This window comes from Oryza sativa, chromosome 8, assembly GCF_034140825.1.
Source record: "Oryza sativa Japonica Group chromosome 8, ASM3414082v1".
In the NCBI taxonomy this organism is placed as follows: domain Eukaryota; kingdom Viridiplantae; phylum Streptophyta; class Magnoliopsida; order Poales; family Poaceae; genus Oryza; species Oryza sativa.
This window is the reverse complement of record NC_089042.1, coordinates 5620472-5640989: the sequence shown is the minus strand read 5'-3', so window position 1 is coordinate 5640989 and position 20518 is coordinate 5620472. Positions and strand designations below refer to the sequence as shown.

Sequence of the window (20518 nt, the reverse complement as noted above, 5' to 3'; positions counted from 1 at the left end):
TTCGGACAGTGATTATCGCTCTTCAAGCGAAAGCAGCAAGAGGATGTTTTCTACGGTGACCACTACCGGGGAAGACCACTCATCACCCATTCATCATCATCCCCTCATAGACTCCTCTAGCGCATATACTATCAGAACTGGGAATTTTGTTGGTGGCCAGAAGCCGTCAAGAACAGAATCAAAGCCAAGTTTAGAGAGCAAGGGAAATCTAAATTTCTTACTGGCTAACTTTCAGTAAAAGTTTTGGCGGTTAGACTGACAAAAAAATTGTGATCATATCCAGCTTTTCAGAGCGCCAGAGTTATAACCTTGTCGGTCTGAGCCAACAAGAATATGGCTTACATGGCTGTTAGTTTTAGCCGCCAAGAAAATATGTAAACTTGACAGCTTCTTTTTTACGCCAATAAAATTAGCTGGCCATCAAGAAAATTCTGGATTGTTATAGTTATACCTGACTTTCACAACATCCTCACTGACCACTGTCTACCATGACTACTAACTATTCTCTGTGATCATGGTGGCTTGTTGGTAGGGTGTACCGCCATAAGTAGTTTCAAGTCAAAAGCTCTAATGGAGTAGTACTTTAAGACTGAATATGCATATATGGGGTGATCTAGCTAGATATCTGAATGCATATGCATGGGACATCCGGTACTTGGTTAGGGTTTTTTATGAGACGGATGGAGTAACGTGAAAATGGTCGGACAGGTTGGTAGCTACCTAGATTTAATAATCAATGGATCAACTAGTGGCGATGTGTATATATGCAAGCAATCACTGATTTGTATACCACCATGCATTGCATAGGAGTACATGATCTTTGGCGCATTGAGTTTACTGTTTAAGGTCTTTAGGCTGAGTTCGGAGCTACGAGTACTAGTATGCTAAACTGATCGATTAGCCCCATGTAAAATGAGAAACATAATTAGCAGGTGATTAATTAAATATTAGCCGTTGTAAACTCGAAAAAATATTAATATATTTTTCTAAAGAAACTATTGGATATAAAATTTTAGTAAAAAACACAATGTTTAGCCGTTTAGCTCATGAAAAAAATGGTAAAATTTTAGCCCAATCATCAGCTCTGAATGGAGCCTTAACCTATTGTTTTTCATTTGATATAAGTTTCAAACAAAGAAGTTTTGTAAACTCAATCCTTTTTAAACAATCGATAATCTTTAGCTTTGTTTCAGATTATAATAGTTTTGACTTTAGAAAAAGTCAAACTATTTCAGGTCTAAATCAAGTCTATAATTTATAAGTAACATTTTCAATACATGGTACTATAAAAGTATATTTGACTATTAATTTAAAAAACTAATTTGGTTTTGTGAATATTGATATATTTATCTTAAAATTTAGTCAAATTTTAAGTATTTTGACTTTAACCCAACTTATGATTTGAAGCCAGTACTAAAAAATCCTCATAGGTACATGATCATAGAAGCCAGTTTATTTAAAACCGGCTCCTATAACCTATTTACCCTACGTTCATCGGGAGGGAAAAATATGGAACCGGCATATTTGAATGATTATAGGTGCCAGTTTTAAATAAAAACAGACACTTATAATGTACAGTATTGCCAGTTTTTTTAAAAAACAACCGGCGCCTATAATATATTATAGATGCCGATTCTTAATAAAAAAACTGAGTCGAGCCGAGCCACCATCCAACTCATCCTTTTAACCTCTCCGTAGTCACCGCCGATCCTTACCCTCTCTTGCTCTATCTCTCTCGTGTTCATATCCGACGCCACCACCTGTCGTCCTCTCCTCCCCCCGCGCCGCTGCCCCGTCGCCTTGAGCTTGCGTGCCAACGACGACACCTCCGCTAGTCGATGTCCTCCATGGCGCTCCTCCAATGGAGAGACAAATTGGCGATGACGGTGCTAGTGGCTTTGCTAGGACCAGGAAGAGTGAGTTCATCTTGCTTGTTTAGTTCTTCATCTTACTTGTGTTGATCTATGATGAATGGGTCTGGAGATTGTTATTGTTGAGCTGTGATGGATGAGATTAGGGGCTGCTTGAAAGGGGCCGCTCGAAAGCATTAGCTTGATGAGCTGATGCTACGAGCCGACTTCTCTCTTTTCTTCTTGAATTGGAGAGAGCACGAAAGTGTTGATTCTACAACCAGCACAAGTGACCTAGTGCTGGTCCTGGAAAAATTGGTGCCGACTGCGGAACCAGCACGTACGCCAAGTTTACAACCGACACCATTAAGATGTTCTGCAATGGTGAATGGAGGGAAATAGATGAATGCAGTAGTGAATAGAGGGAATTAAATAGAGGAACATTTCTTTCTTGGGGCTGTCTATACATCTTGTGACAGAAAATCCAACCCCATATCATTCGAATTTTAGACCATTGGATATGCTTCAAGATTCGTGCAAACCCTTTTAACCTAACTCCTCTCCTCCTCCCCCCCGATTCAGATCGCACGCCGCCACCACCCCTTCGTCCTCGCGCGATCCCCGCCCCACCGCGCCGCCACCCACCTTGCCGGCTAGTCGGAAGGGGTCAACGGCGCCGGCGAGCCCCCTCCCCCTCCCCCTTCCCCCCTCTCCCCCTTCCCTCCTCTCCTCGAGGTGGCGACGGCGAGGTGCCCCCGCCCCGCTGTCTTCCCCTTCTCCGGCGGCTCCCTGCAGCCGGATCCACCACCACCGGTTGCCGCCGACGCCAGCTCACCGCCCTTCTCCATTCCCGTGGCTTCGGCGCCGCCGCCGCCGCCTCGCAGCCTGCCGGAGTCCACCGCCCACCGCCAGTCCTCCGCCGCCCACGGGCATCCCTCTAAGCCCCGAGGAAACCCCCCTCTTCCCCCTCCCCCAACCCCCCTCCTACCCTCACCCCAACCCCAAACCCTAACCCGTCGGAGTTGGGGTGTCGCCGGCGCCGGAGAAGAAGGGGAGCCCGCCGGAGTTGGAGGAGAGAAGCCGATGCACGAGAAGGCATGGATCCAATGGTCCAAAATCCGTAAGATTTCTTCCCCAAATTTCATTCGAATGCCATACAGCAATCCCGTTCTTTCTTTTAAAACGTACTTGCCCTCTGTATTTGTGTAGATTTTTTTCTCAATATGCCCTTATTTATTATCCAACCTTTTTTTCATGTCATCCGCGCACGTGAAATTGTGGAAGGATATTTTGATCCTTTATGAAAAAGGAACAATAATACCCAAAGTCAAAAGTTCAATTATATATAGAAAGGAACAGTGCATGAAATTCTATATTTAAAATATCCATTTCTAATTCTACACTACCGGAAATATAGAAACCGCCTTGCTAGTTGCTATATTATCTCTCAACACTAAACGCAGCACTCCACCCCACACTCGCCCAGAAAACCGCCTCCCCTCCCGCCTTCCATTCCTCCTCCAAACCCTAACAATCCCAATCCCCGCCGCGGCGCGCGACGCGATGCCGTCCTCCTCCCGCCGCCGCCGAGGCCATCACGGCAATCGCCGCCGGGGCCGCGGCTCGGGGGCACCGAAGGCGTAGGCGGCGAGGAACTGGGCGGAGCTGCCGCCGGCCGCGATCTCGGCCGTCCTCGGGGGGCTCGACCACGTCGACATCCTCACGGGCGCCGGCCAGGTGTGCCGCTCCTGGCGCCGCGCGGCCCGCGACGATCCGGGCCTGTGGCGCCGCGTCGACATGCGCGGCCACGCCAACGCCGACGCCAAGCGGGGGGTGAACCTCCACGGGATGGCGCAGGCCGCCGTCAAGCGCAGCGCGGGGCGGTGCGAGGCGTTCTGGGGCGAGTCGGCCGGAAGCGACCGCTTCCTCCTCTTCCTCGGCCGCGCGTGAGACCTCGATCCCCTCAATCCCCTAATTTTTTGTTTTGTTAGGGCATTTACATGATTCGTCCTCCGTGATTGCTTGCGTTTCGTCAGATTGCGATGCTTTGGTTTGAATTATTTGGTGGGCTATTGTGTTCGCGTCGCGGGGGGATCCCCTGATTTTCGGGCCTTTAATTACATGCTTTATATTCGTTATGCAAACGCGTGTTATGTGTTCAAATCTGAAAAAAAACCACGAATATTAGGGAAGGACCTAATATCAAATAATTAGAAGGGGTGAGGCTTCGAACCCAGGTCGTCTAGCCCACCACCTTGTGGAGCTAGCCGGAAGACCCCGTGTTCAAATCTGCATTTCTGCTCCTGGTCTAATGCTTAATTAGCGCCTTCATTTTTGGTGTATTCTATTGGACTACATTTAGACGCTTAATTAGCGCCTTCATTTTTGGTGTATTATATTTGACTACATTTAGACATGTTTTCGTCATTAGGAGCATGTTGTTTATTTACATGGATACTATAGTAGATTGATTATTCCGAATCCCCTCATGGTACCGTTACATCTTTCAATGCTGTCCTAACCATTGGTGTATATGGCTGTTTTTTTGTGCGCATTCATCGAAATTTTAGCAATGTTTTACTACTAGTTAGAAGGTGATGGCTTCTCATGGTTGCACCAGATTGAGCACTTTCATTAGATCCTAGGCCCAGAAACTTCAAGAAAAAAAAGAAGTATTCTACAAATATGTGGGTAAATCAATAGGAATAACCCATCACTGTAACATTCTTCAAAATTTGCTGCTGAATTTCCCTTCACACCGCAATTAGATAATACAGATCTTTGATTGTCTTTCTAATATGTTCCACTTGCCAAGTCATCCACACTGAAAAACAAAAGCATCGTTGTCTCTTAAACTTACTGGCACACTTGTATTTATGTATTGCATTGATAATAGGCTCCTGACATTTTAGCTTAGAGACAAAGGAAATGTCTCTTCCTCTATTCGAAGTAGAATGCAGATGTGAGTAAATTTCTGGGATTTGAAGCATTACCAGTTGAAACGACATATTGGAGATGATATTAAAATATTTTAATCCTGAAACAGAATGAATTCAGTTGAATGTATGCCAAATTTCAGTATTTATGCTACTCTCTCCAGTCAACTGCAGGCTCCAGCGTCCAGCCAATTCTTGCCACTTAAATATGTTTGGACAAAATCTGATAGTTTTATAAATTTAATCATTGACAGGCCAATTTTTTTCTGTACACCGCTTCTCTACGATGCCTGCATTTGTGCAGCTAAATAAATGCTGGTTATTTTTTGCAGAATTCTTGTTGGTTATTTGATTCGCTGATTCATTTGTTGTTAATTAATATCCAACTTCTGCTACCATTGCAGAGCACCAGGTCTGAAGAGCCTTCGCCTCATCTCTTGTTATGATGTCTCTAACAAAGGGTTTGGAAAAGCAATAAAGAAGTTCCCTCTGCTTGAGGAGCTGGAGCTTTCACTCAGTCCAAATGTTTTTGGGACAGATGTGTTCAGGACTGTTGGAAAATCATGTCCACAGCTTAAGCGCTTCAGACTGAGTCAACATGGCTTTCACAGTTTCGAAGACTCGCACGATGATGATGAAGCCCTGGGGATAGCAACTATGACTCAGCTACGCTCCCTTCAGATTTTCGGCAATACCATCACCAATGAAGGATTGGAAGCCATCCTTGACAACTGCCCCCATCTTGAATCCCTCGACATACGCCACTGCTTCAATGTCTTCATGGATGACACCCTGCGAGCGAAGTGCGCCAGAATCAAAGCACTGAGGCTCCCCGATGACTCAATCGATGACTATGACTTGCAGGTTTTCAGCCCTGTTTTTGCAGATTCAGGCAATTCCTCTGATGACATGGATGACGGTTACATGGTTCCCGGCCTTCACTGCGTCGTGTTCTCGGAGGAGAATGAATGCTTTGATGATGATATCAACGAGGACGAGCTGGATGATGAAGCCAGGATGATGCTCAATGGCCTGCGTGCGCTCCTGATGTGAATTCCATCCAAGTGTGGAGCCAGGAAGTGAAGTGCTTAGATGCTCGCCTTTTTCGCTCAACTCTCTGAAGCTCGCGTTGCATGTCCCATGTCTGTCAATTGATAGTTTGAACCTATGGTACTCCAGTTCTCAGAAAGTACCGGCAGTCTTTTACTCGGTAGTAGTTTTCATATTGCTTGAGGACGATATTCAAGCTCATATTAGTTTCGTTAAGGCTTAAAAGACAATATTCAGGTACTTATATTGGTCAGTATTAATTTTCAGTTCCCTGGTCGATACCTTCATTGATGTGATAGCTTTTCTTTTCTTTTCTGGTGGGTTTGGGATATGGTAGCTAAAGATTATCTCCTCCCAATCCTGGAGATAATTATCCTGAAGATAATGGGTAGGGGAGATAATCTGCAAGGATCGACTGATAAAAAAAATGTATGGATCGATACACAGATGGACAAAACCAACCTCTCAAACCTTCTCCTTGATAGAGTTCGTTCATTTCTACCTTCTTGTCTTCTCTCGATCCACAAAATCAAGAAATAATATGCATCACCCCCCTCCTTTATGTACCAACTTCACATCGCGTACTAGTATATTCTAATTAAGTGAGTCATATTGATTGTCGGCACCCGGGGATGCAATTCCCGAATACTCGGAGCGTACAACGTACTACTCCCAGAATCAGTGGCTAGTACATGCATCCACAACCTTATCATCACATCCACACATAATACACATACAAATAGATAGCATGGTTCACATAATTTAGCGAGTGCACAAGTCATACAATATAGATAGGGCTGACCGGCCAAATGGAAGAGTTTAGACGCAGCGGGAACAGTAACAAAATATATAAGTTCTTCGGTATGCCCATCTATCAAACCACCACAGGCAACCGACCTAGAAATAACCATCCTCGAAACCTCCGATACCCGGTGCAAAGTACGCGTCACTAGACATATCATTTCCTGCATCAATGTCTAAAAACAACAACAAGAGGTGGGTTAATACAAACGTATTGGCAAGCCTATGTCTTTTGCAAGTTGAGATCAAAGTAGGCTATGTTTGTGGACCAAATTTCAGCATAAAGCAAATTTTGATTCACAATAGTAAGTAATAATATATTGCAACGAAATTTATAAAGCAATAAATAAAAAATAGTAATAGTAACATAAGCACCATATTAATATCATCCTTGTGCCCTCCATGGCAGCAAGTAACCATTTTATTCTCAACCCACACCGAACAAAATCATCACCAATTTCCCACCATGCCAATTTCACAAAACATGTATTAAATGACCAACACTAAACTTGTATTATTTCACCAAGTCGCTCATGACCGTGAGCACGGCTAATCGATTAGTTTAAACTCTACAGAGTTTGTACACTATACCCACATGACATATACTAGCAATCATGTTAACCATGCCATGCGATACCAACCGGTACCCGTTTTTGCTAGCCTATGACGAAACCACTACATTACTCAAAGATTAACTTGCATGAGCACGGAGAGTGTTTCTCCACATTGGCCATGAACCAATGTTGCTACGAAAGGTGGACCCCATCCTAATCCCAACATCGCGAGGCAAACACATCCGTTCCCTTAACGAGGCACCATTCGTTATATTGGACATGCTCAGACGCCCAAGGCATATGGGGAACAAACTCCATTTCCATAGAGGCACAATGGTAGCTCCTATGAACCATCGCTCAGACTAGTCCCTACTACTTTGACCTTCCAATGCAAGGTTAAGTAATAAGCAATATAGTAGGCTAAGGTTACCCCATAAATAACACATGTGGTTGCACGATATATTTTAGTTGGTGACACATAGCTTGGTCCTTAATCGACTCGGGTGAACACTCCCCCTATCGGTATGTAACTACCACCATATGCACAACATTTGCCGCCCAAGTCTAAAATCACCACTTTTTAGTTTTCAACTTCACAAATATCAGGGGCAACACCTCTGTCCAATATTTTTAAATAGCCCAAATTTTGAAGAGTGAATGATCCATCATTTGTAACATACGAAACTCTAAGCATGGCTAAGCAATAGCTATATTAGTAGCGCGAATATACCCAAGTTGGCACTTGGACAGTATCACAACGCATCCTAGATGTGCCAACAGTAAGGTAATCAATAGTCACGGAGGATAAGTGCACCAAATAAGAGTTCTACCAAAATCTCACATTTTGCGATATCGCATGCAACTTATAAACAATATAGCATTTGTAAAAATATAGGATTCAACATAGCGTGCACCAGATGCAAAGGAAGCGGTGAGTTCTCTTTTCTGTTAAGTTTTTCGTTCCGCATCAAGAAAAAAAATCCTCCCGTGCGAGTTTTCTGTTTTCTTTCCTTTTCTTTTTTCCTAAAAAGCATTCCTCCCGTGCGTGTTTTTTCTTTTTTTTTTTGACTAAAAGATACTTTTAACTTAGATTTGAAAATTTTGAAATCAAGAATTGAAATCTTTTCAATTTAGATTCGAAAACTTTCAAGTATAGATTTAAAAGTTTAGACTTATATGTGAAAACTTTCTGGTTAGCTTTGCAAATTTTTAAGTCAAGATTTAAAAACTTTCAACTTAGATTTAAAAAATTTTTAACTCAGATTTAAAAACAATTTGATAACGCCAAAAGTGCCTGGAGAGTTTGTCAGAGTGGGTACAATAACTGGCTAAGGGCATCCATAATGTTGCTAGAAATCAAGTATTAGGCATTCAATGTATCCTTACTACCTGATAAGAAGCATTGTGAGGGTGATAAATAACTACTATCTGGTCATATAGGTAATACCCGGTAAGAAGCACTGTATGCCTGACACATGGAGTAAAAAATGAAATGAAAGCAACTGGCTGCCACGTGCAGGTGTACAATTGAGTCATCGATGATGTTTTTTCAAGGGCAAATTTTGCTACAAGAGACTTGTTATGTGTGGTTTTAGCCCTAGAACACTGTCCAAACTAACTTTTGGGGGAAAACACTTCATAAACGTGGTAATTTATCAGTGGACACCGCGCCGATTAAAATAATACTTTCCGGTTGGGGAGGAGAGATAAATCATGTGAAATATCAAAAATGCCCTTGGGCCCACATGTCAGCTCTATCTCCTATATCTCTCCTCACCCCTCTCTCTTTTCTCTCTCAGAGCGTGCTCGCACGGGGTGGCGTCGACAGCGGCGGAGATGGCGAGGATGGCGGGCGGCGGAGTGTAGCGGGGCGGCGGCGGCGGTGGACGAGCGCGCGACAGGCGGAGAGGTAGCGTCGGCCGAGCGGAGTGGCAGCGGCGGCGAGCGAGCGCGCGGTAGGCAACAGCTAGCGGCGCTGAGCGAGCGCGCGGCAGGCAACAGCTAGCGGCGGCGAGCGAGCGCGTGATAGGAGCTGCGGAGGCGAGCGAGCGCTTGATAGGAGCTGCAGCGGCGGGCGACTGGCGAGAGTGGCGCGCACCCCATGGCGACAGCGATTGCGACGCAAGCTCCCACGTCGGTTGATCTCTCCGGCGGCGGCGTCGGGCTAGCGGCTGGGCTCGCTGGGGAGGTGGCGGCCGCGGCGGCGGCCGCCTGAGAGTGAGAAGACGAGGTGGGCGGACGCCGGACGGCGATGCCGCGCGCCTTGGCCTAGCTGTCGCGGACCTCATGGAGGTAGAGGCGGACGGCGCGGGCGCTGAATGGGTTGGCCTCGGGGTGGCCGCCGTGCTCCTCGAAGGCGGCGCGGAGGTGGCCGACGAGCACGTCGAGGCTGCCCCACGCCTGGCGGAGCGGGCATGGGCACGGCGCCAGCGGCGAGGGGTGGCTCCGCCGGCTGCGCACTCGTCCACCGCTGCCGCTGCCCCGCTCCACCCCGCCGGCCGCTGTCCTCGCCATCTGAGAGAGAAAAGAGAGAGAAAAGAGAGAGATGAGGAGAGAGATAGGAGATAGAACTGACATGTGGGCCCAAGGGCATTTTTGACATTTCACGCGATTTCTATCTCCTCCCCAACCAGAAAGTATTATTTTAATCGGCACGGTGTCCACTGGCAAATTACCATATTTATAGAGTGTTTTCCCCCAAAAGTGAGTTTGGGCAGTGTCCTTGGGCTAAAAGCACACATAACAAGTGTCCTGTAGCAAAATTTGCCTTTTTCAAGAGGGGTCCACCTTATTCCTCCCTATTGCACATAAGCTTTGTGGCTTCCTGTGATATACTATTGCTATGTACTGTTTGGGTCCACCCTCCTACCGAGTTGGGTAGGATATACTGAGCTTGCCCTTAGCTAACCTTCGCCTACGTGGAAGTGAGAAAGTGTTGGAGAGAGAGGGAAGCGGACGCTTGCATGAGAGCCGGCCAAGCACAAGCGCATAGGCCAATGCCCCAATATGTTAACTGCTGCATGTCAGTATTCCAATATGGCCCAAAGGGAGCAAACCTGGTGGTCCCACACATACATAAGAAAATGGGGAGTGTATTCTAATCCCTCGAGGGGATATCCCCTCGTATATCTTTTTCTTCCAAATTCAATGCAAATAGTTGTGAAAAAATCTGAAAAAAATGACAATGTAGAGTATAATGATACCTACTAGTCCACCAAAATTCATGTTCAAATTCGATCTACACATCGAGAAACAAAAAAGACAAATTTAGATATAAACAGTACGCTACTATTCATACGCTGAATTTGTCTTTTTTATATCTCGACGTGTGAGTTGAGTTTGGACTTAAGATTTTGTGAAGTTGTATATATGTGTTGTATGAATGTTGTCAAATTTTTGCAGAATTTTTCATAACCGTTTAAATGGTTTTTGAGCAAACGAGGGAACATCCCCTCGAGGGATTAGAATAGTTTCCCTAAGAATGGTCCTGTCAAGATGCTTTGAATGACATGGATGTAAATTAGAGCCGGTGCTTACTCCACCTATTAAACCTGCTCTTAGCTTATGCTCAGGGATTCTGCTGCGTGGGTAATTGGTACATTAAGATGATCGTGCTTGTTGACTTTGCTTATACATGTAAAAGAATCAGCATAGTCGAATGATTTGAAAGAAAGAAAGAAATGTTGAACCCACCATAAACATTTATATTTTTCATGTTCACTTTGTCCATGGGTGCATTTTTGCAGGAATTTTCTGAGATTTACACATTTCCTTACCCTCTATGCATGTTAATTGTAGTTTATACGGCACAATCGCTAAGCGCTTGTAGTATAACATGCCGAATGGCCTGAAAACTGATCCTGAGCACAAGCATCTTTCTTCCTCGTAGGCAAGGTTCAAAATTTCATTTCGGTTCTATTGGACCCTCCAATACATTATTATTTTGGTCAATTTTTTTTTTGAATTTGACAATATTTATTCAAATTTGACCAAATTTTGTTGAAAAACTAAAATAATTTCGGACCAGAATTTTTGAAATTTCACCGTATTGGCACCCCAATATAAATGTTGAAAACGAAATACAGTACTGAACTCTGCTCGTAGGTTCTCTGCAATTAAATCTTTCTGGCAATCATCACTTGTCAGATATATATATATATTGTAATCAAAAGAAAGAAAAACCAGGTGTATTAAACTTTTCAACGCGATATATATATAAAAAATACTTGTTTGAATTCAGGCATGCATGCATTCAGTATAAATTTATTTAAAATTTTGTCTGAGAATTTTTGTTCGAAAGTATCACCAAATATCCATCGGAATTTTATTTAATTTTATCCCAAAATGCAAAACCATGTTCCAATCTGTATTATTTCAAATCACCTGAATCCGTATATGTTCAGCATATGAGTATCCGCATCCAACTGAAGGCATATGACTTATGGACTAGAAGGCTATACGACTGATCCGAGAATCCTAGCGATCGAGATCGATCGCCATGGCTTCCCCGTCGCGGCGGCGGCGGCGCCGGCGCCGGCGCCAGAGGAGGAGGACCCGGACGGTCCCGCTCGGCGTGTTCCTCTACCACACGACCCTGCCGGCGGCGAGGGACTGGGCGGAGCTGCCGGTGGACGCGATCCTCCAGGTGTTCCGCTGGCTCGACCACGTCGACATCCTGATGGGCGCCGGGCTGGCGTGCCAGTCGTGGCGCGCCGCCGCACGCGACGAGCCGGCGCTGTGGCGCCGCATCGACATGCGGGGGTTCGCCTGCCTCCCCTACTGGCAGCGCCACCGGCGCGACACCGTCCGCGCCATGGCGCGCGAGGCGGTGCGCCGCAGCGACGGGCGGTGCGAGGAGTTCTGGAGCAAGGTCGGCGGCGACGACGAAGTGCTCCAGTTCCTCGCCGACCAGTGAGTTTACATGGATTAATTATCTGTTGCTTCGATCGATCTGTATTCCCAAATTTTAAATTTTTGGGGTTTTATTATTTGTTCAGTTCTTGTTTCTTCATCCATAATTTGGTTGTTAGTAATTAGGAGCTTGATTTAATTAATTCGTGCGTTTAACAGATTAATTATATATCCTGATGAGTGATGATCGGCATGAATAATCAGTTAGGTGCATGATAAGATGGGGTTAATAAAAGAATAGAATAAAATATATAATGATATTTCTAACAATCATATTAAATGTAAAAAAAACATAAATTCATAATTTGGCAGCTAGCTTGAATCTTTGACACGAGTGAAAATATATATACAAGTTTACTACCATGAAAAATACTTGGAACAGATTTTGGCTCCTTGACACAAGTGAAAACTAAACACAAATTAACTTGACATGCCCATGAAAAATTTTCTTAGTTACGTCATTTTCATATGTATATATGCCCAAAATCATTCATTATAAAACATTTATATTATCATGGTTGAAACCCAACTCGTATGATCAATAATTTCATACATATATATAGATTGTTCTTCAGGGAGTACTGTGACTGAACTACTACTGAATATAAGTACTGAATTACTGATCATTTCAACAACAAAACCTTGAACGTTTGCAGCGCACCATACCTGAGGAGCATTCGCCTCGTCAAATGCGACCATGTAAGCAAGGAAGGAATCTCGGCGATCATCCAGAGCTGCCCTCTCCTGGAGGCCTTGTACATAGACAGCGACTGCATCCTCAGGCGCGACATTGATGCCCTGCGAGACACGAACAAGTTAAGGTCCTCACCGGTCACCCATATTTCTTAATAGAGTAAATTTCACAAAACTACAGATACTTTGATCAATCTATCACAAAACTACATATTTAAGAATGTATTTTACAAAACTATAGATTTAGAGTTAAATTTATCATGGAACTACAGATTTAAGATATTATATCACAAAACTATTGATTTAACAACTATTTTATTACAAAACTACACATTTAAAAACTATTTTATCACAAAACTATAATTTTTATAACTTTAAATTAAATAAATAATAGTGCTATGATCTAAGCTCTAGAATATGTAATTCTTTGATAACTTAATCACTAAATCTGTAGTTTTGTGATATGGTGCATTAAATCTGTAGTTCCGTGAAAAGTTTAACGCTAAATCTGTAGTTTTGTGATAGACATTCTTAAATCTATAGTTTTGTGATAATTTGACATAAGTATATGTAGTTTTGTGAAATTTACTCTAATTTCTTAATAAGTCAAAACAATTTATTATAGAATAAAAGTACTTTTATATGTGCGTTCTAAATCAAATACTGAAAAAAATACATTGAAAATAACTTAAAAATAGATATGAAAGTTAAGTTTAAAAATTCAAATTTTAGCATTGGCTTTGATTTATTAGGGAAACCAATAGGGCTCTAAGTATTCAGATACGGTCGCATGGCGAGGAAGAAGAAGCCGATAGGGCGCAGAATGGCAAGGACGAAGAAGCCGACACTGACTATGGCGATGACGAGTTCACTGGCGATCTTTCTCCGTGGTCCAGCATCTGCTTCGAACAGGACCGCGACGACGGCCTGGATGAGTTCTTGAAGTCGGAGTATTTCCTGGAGCCTCATCGCTACCTCCATGACGTTCATGTGAATGAATTCGATGAGGAGCAGGATTGCAGGATGCTCGACAAGGGTGATCGCAGGTACCTGAAAGCCGAAGGATGGACATATGTAGAGTGAATTTTTTTCTTTACAAAATGGGATAAATCCAGCCTCTACAATTTCCGGTTACCGGATGTACATAAACAGCCAATGACATGTATGTTGGTGATGGAACATCTTCAGATGAGTTCTAGCTTGCTGTCATCTTCAGAAGTTGAGAAACATCAACTAAAGTCGTGAAAAAACTAATCTTTCTCAGGAGCAAATTAGGCCACTTAAGCTGAAAAACAAATACCATCGGATACATGATTGGATAAATGATGACCGTCTGATCAATCATCAAATACGTACGTGCATTATCCCTCTGGAGCCTTCTAGTGTCTCTCGTCACCCACTTGGCAAGTATGAAAAGTAAGCAAGCAACACAGTTGGGAACTTAATGGTCCACAATTTCATATGTTGGGTACTTATGAAATTTAACACATGGACCAAGTGAAGCAAATACTATCTCCATTTTTGTATTATATGATGCCATATTAACTTTTAGATATATGTTTGACTATTCATCTTTTTCAATTTTTTTTCAAATAAATAAGATATAAATCATGTTTAAAGTACTTTTAGTGATAAAACAACTCACACCAAATAAATTACAAATATGTAATTTTTTAATAAGAAAAATTGGTCAACCATGTGTCTATATATTAACGACGTCATCTATTAAAAAATGTTGGTTATATATGTGACCTATATATGGGCAACTTCATAGTAATATTTAGGGCAAAGATCATTTTAATTGCAAGAGAAAAAATCTTCATCTTTAACAAAGATGGCTTCTCATATGGTCGCGCAAACGTACGATTTTGAGTGGCTAGTACGGATGAAAGCATCATAGAGTGATGAACTGATGATGACAGAGCTGATTTATAGATGATCACCGTTGTTGTGGAAAGCTAAGTGTGCCGCGTTTTTTTATCCTTGCTTGCCATTTACGATCCTCAACATGTAAAAAAGGAAATAGTAAGAGAGATCGAAGTCGAATTACTTGAAAGAAAGAAATTATAAAGGTTGAATCCACGACCATAATATACAAGCCCACCATCCTCCTCTCTCCTACGGGGCTGGCTGCCACGAGTCCACGGCCACTGGCCATTGGTCTACTGTCGAGCAGTGTTTGTGAAAAATAAAAAAATAAGTTTATTTGAATTTTTTAAAGCAACTTCTGTAACGAAAATTTTTTAAACGAAACAATATTTAAAAAAGCGCACTAATGGAAATTAAGGAGGTAGCCAAGCCGATCCCATTTTAGAACACGGCCTTAAAAAAGCATCAACATATTTCATTTATATAGTTGTACATTTAAATCTCCAAAGACGTAAATAATATTACAAAATATATACATATATATATTTGCAAACGTCAAAGTTCCGTAAAATTCTAGTTAATAATCTGTTTTCCTATTAATTATTGAATGATACTATTTCCGTTCGATGACCATACTCTATTTCACAACGCTGTTGACAAAGACCAAGCTTCTACTTCTCTACGAACCACAGAGTAAATTATAAGGTTAGAAATCCTTGTGATTTTATTTTCAGATTTATCTCTACTACTCCCCCACCATCCTACTTTCCCACTATTTATAAACACAATCCTGTAAAAAAAACATATTATCTAAAACAACCGCTAAAAAACCAGTGTTTTACCAAGAAAAAAATGAATCAATAAATCTGAACCCATAAAAACATCAAACCCAAACAAAATCCCATATGCACCCTCCGTCTCAAAATAAGTTTATTTGTGGGTTTATATGTCCGACGCTTGATCGTCCATTCTATTTTAAAAACTTAAGTCACACACAAAATATTATTCATGTTTTACCATTTCACAATAAAAATATTAATAATAAAAAAATTTAAGTAAAACAGACGGTCAAATGTTAGATATAATAACCCATAAATAAACTTATTCTGGGGCGGAGGCTAGAGGGTGTAGTGTAGGACTTTGTGGACTTTTCAAAGTTTCCACCAAACTCGACGGAGTTTATGGATCCTCACAAAATCACAGGTTCAACTCCAACCCAGTGAACCCCTCCACCTCGCGCGCGCCTTCCTCCACCAAACCCTAACCCTCGCAACCCCACCCCGCGAGCGCCACGCCATGCCTTCCTCCTCCTCTCGCCGCCGCCGCCGCCGCGGCCGCCGCCGCAAGAAGAAGGAGGAGGAGGCGAGGGACTGGGCCGATGGCCTGCCGCTGGACGCGATCCTGGCCATCTTCCACAAGCTCGGCCACGCCGACATCCTCATGGCCGCCGACCAGGTGTGTGCCACCTGGCGCCGCGCCGCGCGGGACGAGCCCGCGCTGTGGCGGCGCATCACCGTGCGCGGGACCGAGGCGCTCTCCGCCAGGATCAACCGCGGCGGCTTGGCCTGCGCCGCCGTCCGCCGCAGCGCGGGCCAGTGCGAGGCCTTCTGCGGCGAGTACGCCGGCGACGATGGCTTCCTCGTGTACCTCACCGAGCAGTAAGCACACTGATTTTAATATGTATATTTGATTGTTTTGATCCATGTCGCCTTTAATTTGGAGAATTTCTCTTTTAGCTGTCTTGATTAGTTGTCTTCATGTTGAATTTGGATCTTCTGTTTGATTTATCTCTGTTGCCTCCATTCAACATTACAGGTAGATTTGGTCCAGAATTTGTTCCAAATATTGATTGTTGCGGTGTTTGTCGTTGACTCTTTTCTTGTTTGGAACTTTGGATTGAAATATTAGTGTGAAATTGTGAAGGCTTTAGCTAAAATTTGCTTAGGCACTCTCAATAAGTTTGCCATATTTTAATTTAATCTGAAGAGAAGAACATTGATGCTATGTAGAAATTAATACCGCTTGAAGTTGTAGATCAAATAATTTGTCAGCTTATATCGTTGCAAAGTTGCATCAAATTTCGATGATGAATTCGTATGTAATGTGTTCTTCCGCCAGTCATTCTGAGTAGTTAACGACAAACACCGCAACAATCAATATTTGGAATAGGAGGATATACTTGTAAGGTGTTAGCAGGAAAACAATGTGATCAGATCATGTCCTTGGAAAAAAAAGGGTGATAACTGATAAGATCATAAGGATGGTTCGTTGAAAGAAATTGAATATATCTCTATCTTGGATAAACATAGTGAAAAATCCTACCTAGCTAGTAGGGTATTGACATACAGAATGAAAAGTGGTACCTGAATCTATTCGGAGGATTAGCAGTCACAACAAATTTCTGTGTCAGATTATGCAGTTATGCTTTGCTGACAAGGAAAAGAATGATACTTTTAGCTGACAAGGATTAGGAGTTCAGAAATTATTCCAGAGAAGAATGTGCAGACTTCATACACTCAAACTAACAGACAAACTGTTCATCAGACTATGCTTTGAAGTTTGAATAATTCTTAATCATGACATGGACTGGACTGGACTGGGTTTTGTGTTCATACACATATCTAAAAATATTATTGATGAACTTTTGTTGCCAATATTGCACTGGCATTCTTTTGCAAGTATGGCCATTTCTTATTCCTGCTATCTTCCACAGGACAGAAATGAAATGACAATAAAGTGAATATTTACCGTATCAGTACTTCAGTAGTCATTGTCCAAATAACTGATATATGAGAAGTTGGTTCATCATAATCCGTTCTCTTCTACATTGAGCATTGTCGCCTCTTCCAATTATTTATCTAACTGTGAACTTGTAGCTGGGTAGTTTATTTATTCAGACAGTTTTTATCAGCATATTTTCTGATGCGATTGGATTGCTGGTAGTTATAAAATCCCTGTGCTATCTTTGTAGGGCCTCCTGTTTGAAGAGCCTTCGGCTCATCTCATGCTTGGGTGTCTCAAATGAAGGAATTGAGGAGGCAACAAAGGAATTCCCTCTTCTTGAGGAGCTTGAGCTCTCATTCTGCTACAATGTTACTCATGAGGCGTATGCGGCTATCGGCGCGGCATGCCCACAGCTCAAGCGCTTCAGGCTTAGCAAACGATCCTTCTATGATTCAGGAGGTATCCGCTGGAAAAACAACGATGATGCTGGTGGAATTTCAAAGATGCACGGGCTACGCTCCCTGCAGCTCTTCGCCAATAACCTCACAAATGAAGGTCTCTCAACCATCTTGGATAACTGCCCCAACCTGGAGTCTCTTGACATTCGCCATTGCTTCAACATCGACATGGGCGCCGACTCCCTGCGAGCAAAATGTAGCAGGATCAAGATGCTGAGGCCACCTGATGACTCAACTGATGACTATGACTTCGATGTGTACACTCCCAGGAGGCTCCCCATCTCCCCCGGTTTTGTGCGGTATTATTCGGTGTATTCTGATCCGGAATATTCCATGTACTCGGATGAATGGACGTCTGAGGAATTTGATGATGATGATGATGATTATTCCGGTCCTTCCCGCTACGAGGAAGATCTTGACAAGTATGATAACGCGCTTCCCAGGTGCATGAGGACGTTTCTGAAATGAAGAACTGCATGATTTGATCAATGCGAGTGGAATTTATGTTGGAGTTCAACTATTTTTTTCTGGGAATATTTTCTCCCTTTAGATTCATGTAAGTTCGTTCTGCACTCATGTTAGTTGATGAATTTTATGAACTAGTACTATGTAGTACATGGAATATTCTCTTCAAAGTAATTAATAAATGTTCTCTTTAAAGTCTGAGATCTATTTCATTATTTGGGTTTTCCAAAAATCTAAGTCCTATTTGTAGTCGCTATATACTAAATTAAATTGTGGATCGGAAACCAAGTAGCCATAAGTACTACTTATTGGTTGCATGTTCATTGGTTTTGCCATATGACAAGTGAGTTAATTGCTTCTTAGTATTGATGCAACAAGAAATAGGTCTCATATTTTTGGAAGGAGGGAGTATTTGACATTGCAATTACCAAGGCAACTGCCGGGACAAGAGCTGGCCGTCGGCGGTGGCAGGTGAAGGACTAGAAAGGTCAGCGGGGGAAAGAACGAATTGATTCGAAGAGAAGACGCAACGGAAGGCAGGAGGGAGGACACGAGAAGGTCTACAGGCAGCGGATGGGAAGGGCAATAGGTGGTGGGATTTAGGGGTGTAAGTGGCTAACCCGCGAAACCCACTTATAGGCTAAAATAAGCCGTGAACCCGCTTATTTTGATCTATAAGTGGGTTCGCGGCTGACCCACTTACAGCCCTAGTGGGATTCCCTGGTGGACTACCTTGCGCCCCAGGTCTCCCGCCACACCTCTGGTTCCCCTATCTCCAAGGAAGCAGGCAGCAAGGAAAAGGGTGGCGGGCGGCACGGGGACGGACGACTGCTTGTCGACATGGGAGCAGCGAACTTGCACCAATGCGACCCTCTCCGTCGCATCCTCCCCAGTAGTGATGCCGTAGCACGTCTCGCCGAGCTTCATGACTAGAGCTGCTTTGGCCACGTCATCTCCACCACCACGCACACCGACACTGTCGTGTGTGAGGATGCTTGTAGCCACCTCCGCTCCTCCTTGGCCTCTGCCAGCGCGTGCGCAAGATGCCCCGTAGCCTGTGCCACTCCTTCTCAGCCTCCTCCGGCGCATGCGCGAGGACTCACACTTCTCCTTCTCAGTCTCTGCCGGCACTTGCGCGAGGAGCCCCGTAGTCATCGCCGCTCCTACTGGGCCTCCGCTAGCATGCGCAAGAGTAGGCTCGTAGCCGTCGCGACTCCTCAGCCAGGGATAGAGAGATAGAGAGAGAGGTGAGAGGGGAAAAAGATACAGATCAGTAGATAGAATCTGAAAGGTGGGTCCCATATTTTCTTAAAAGAAAATTGTTGACTAAACTGTCATGTAGGACCAAAACCGCTCACAAAACTACTCAAGTTCTATAATTACTTCACCCGGTTTTATAATTCTTGACGTTTTGGATAAGGTTGTAATCAAACTTTTATAACTTGACTATCAATAATTTTAAAAGTATTTAGTTTAAAATAACTAGAACAACGTATATGAATTTGTCTTTAAAATTCTATGATAAAAGTAAACATTCATTTATTTATTATATATATAAAAAATAAGATCAAAGATATATTTTAAAAACTGTGTCATTATCCAAAACTTCGAGAATTATAAAACCGTGAGGGAGCACTAGTATTGGCTTAGCTATAGTGTTGACTGTGGGCGCGCCCATTTATTAACCTTTGCTCTAACGTCAGTTTTGACTGCTCTAGATCAAACTGGACAGTCGACTATACAGTTTGGCTAGTCCAGTTTTTAGCTTGGCTTCTGCAAGAAGCTACTTCTACTACTCCATCGGAGCCGGACACCAATCCCGTGCGTGTAGCTTTTCCTCCTCTCAATCTCACCACCAACCGCATAATGCCCTCCTCCGCTCGCCGCCGCGGAGGCCGTCGCGGCGGCCGTGGCTCAGCGGTGGAGATGGAGATGGAGGAGGCGAGGGACTGGGTGGAGCTGGCGCTGGACGCCATCGCCGCCGTAAAATAAATTCGGCAAACAAAAAAAAAATCCAAAAAACCCTAAACCCTAGCCCGCCGCCGGATCCGTCGCCCCCGCCGCACGCCGTCGCAGGATCTGTCACCCCCGCCGCCCGCCGTCGCCTGATCCGTCGGCGGCGGCACCGAATCGGCGCAGGGCAGTGCCGCCTGAGGCGGCCGAGCCACCCCCGCTGCCGCGGCGTTGAGAGGGGGGGAAGCGCCGCG

General features: G+C 43.7%; 3 protein-coding genes across 5 annotated transcripts; all 3 read left to right on the top strand.

The window, feature by feature from the left end:
- Positions 1-2460: 2460 nt before the first annotated feature.
- LOC4344873 (putative F-box/LRR-repeat protein 23) lies at positions 2461-6127 on the top strand. Of its 2 annotated transcripts, none has more exons than XM_015793157.3 (2): positions 2461-2970; positions 5191-6127. In XM_015793157.3, exons 1-2 carry the CDS (start codon positions 2948-2950, stop codon positions 5837-5839), a joined length of 672 nt encoding a protein of 223 aa, XP_015648643.1. In that variant the 5' UTR covers positions 2461-2947; the 3' UTR covers positions 5840-6127. The 2 variants fall into 2 exon arrangements, with proteins under 2 accessions (XP_015648643.1, XP_066159747.1); XM_066303650.1 differs by lacking the exon at positions 2461-2970 and adding an exon at positions 3320-3796.
- Positions 6128-11571: 5444 nt separating this feature from the next.
- LOC136351496 (putative F-box/LRR-repeat protein 23) lies at positions 11572-14092 on the top strand. Of its 2 annotated transcripts, none has more exons than XM_066303666.1 (3): positions 11572-12102; positions 12759-12923; positions 13548-14092. In XM_066303666.1, the coding sequence occupies exons 1-3, from the start codon at positions 11690-11692 to the stop codon at positions 13876-13878; spliced, it is 909 nt and encodes a 302-aa protein (XP_066159763.1). In that variant the 5' UTR covers positions 11572-11689; the 3' UTR covers positions 13879-14092. The 2 variants fall into 2 exon arrangements, with proteins under 2 accessions (XP_066159763.1, XP_066159764.1); XM_066303667.1 differs by having other exon boundaries at positions 11626-12102; positions 13576-14055.
- A 1759-nt stretch (positions 14093-15851) lies between these two features.
- Positions 15852-18509, top strand: LOC4344872 (putative F-box/LRR-repeat protein 9). The gene is made up of 2 exons (XM_015794011.3): positions 15852-16322; positions 17636-18509. The coding sequence occupies exons 1-2, from the start codon at positions 15961-15963 to the stop codon at positions 18312-18314; spliced, it is 1041 nt and encodes a 346-aa protein (XP_015649497.1). The 5' UTR covers positions 15852-15960; the 3' UTR covers positions 18315-18509.
- Positions 18510-20518: the final 2009 nt, after the last annotated feature.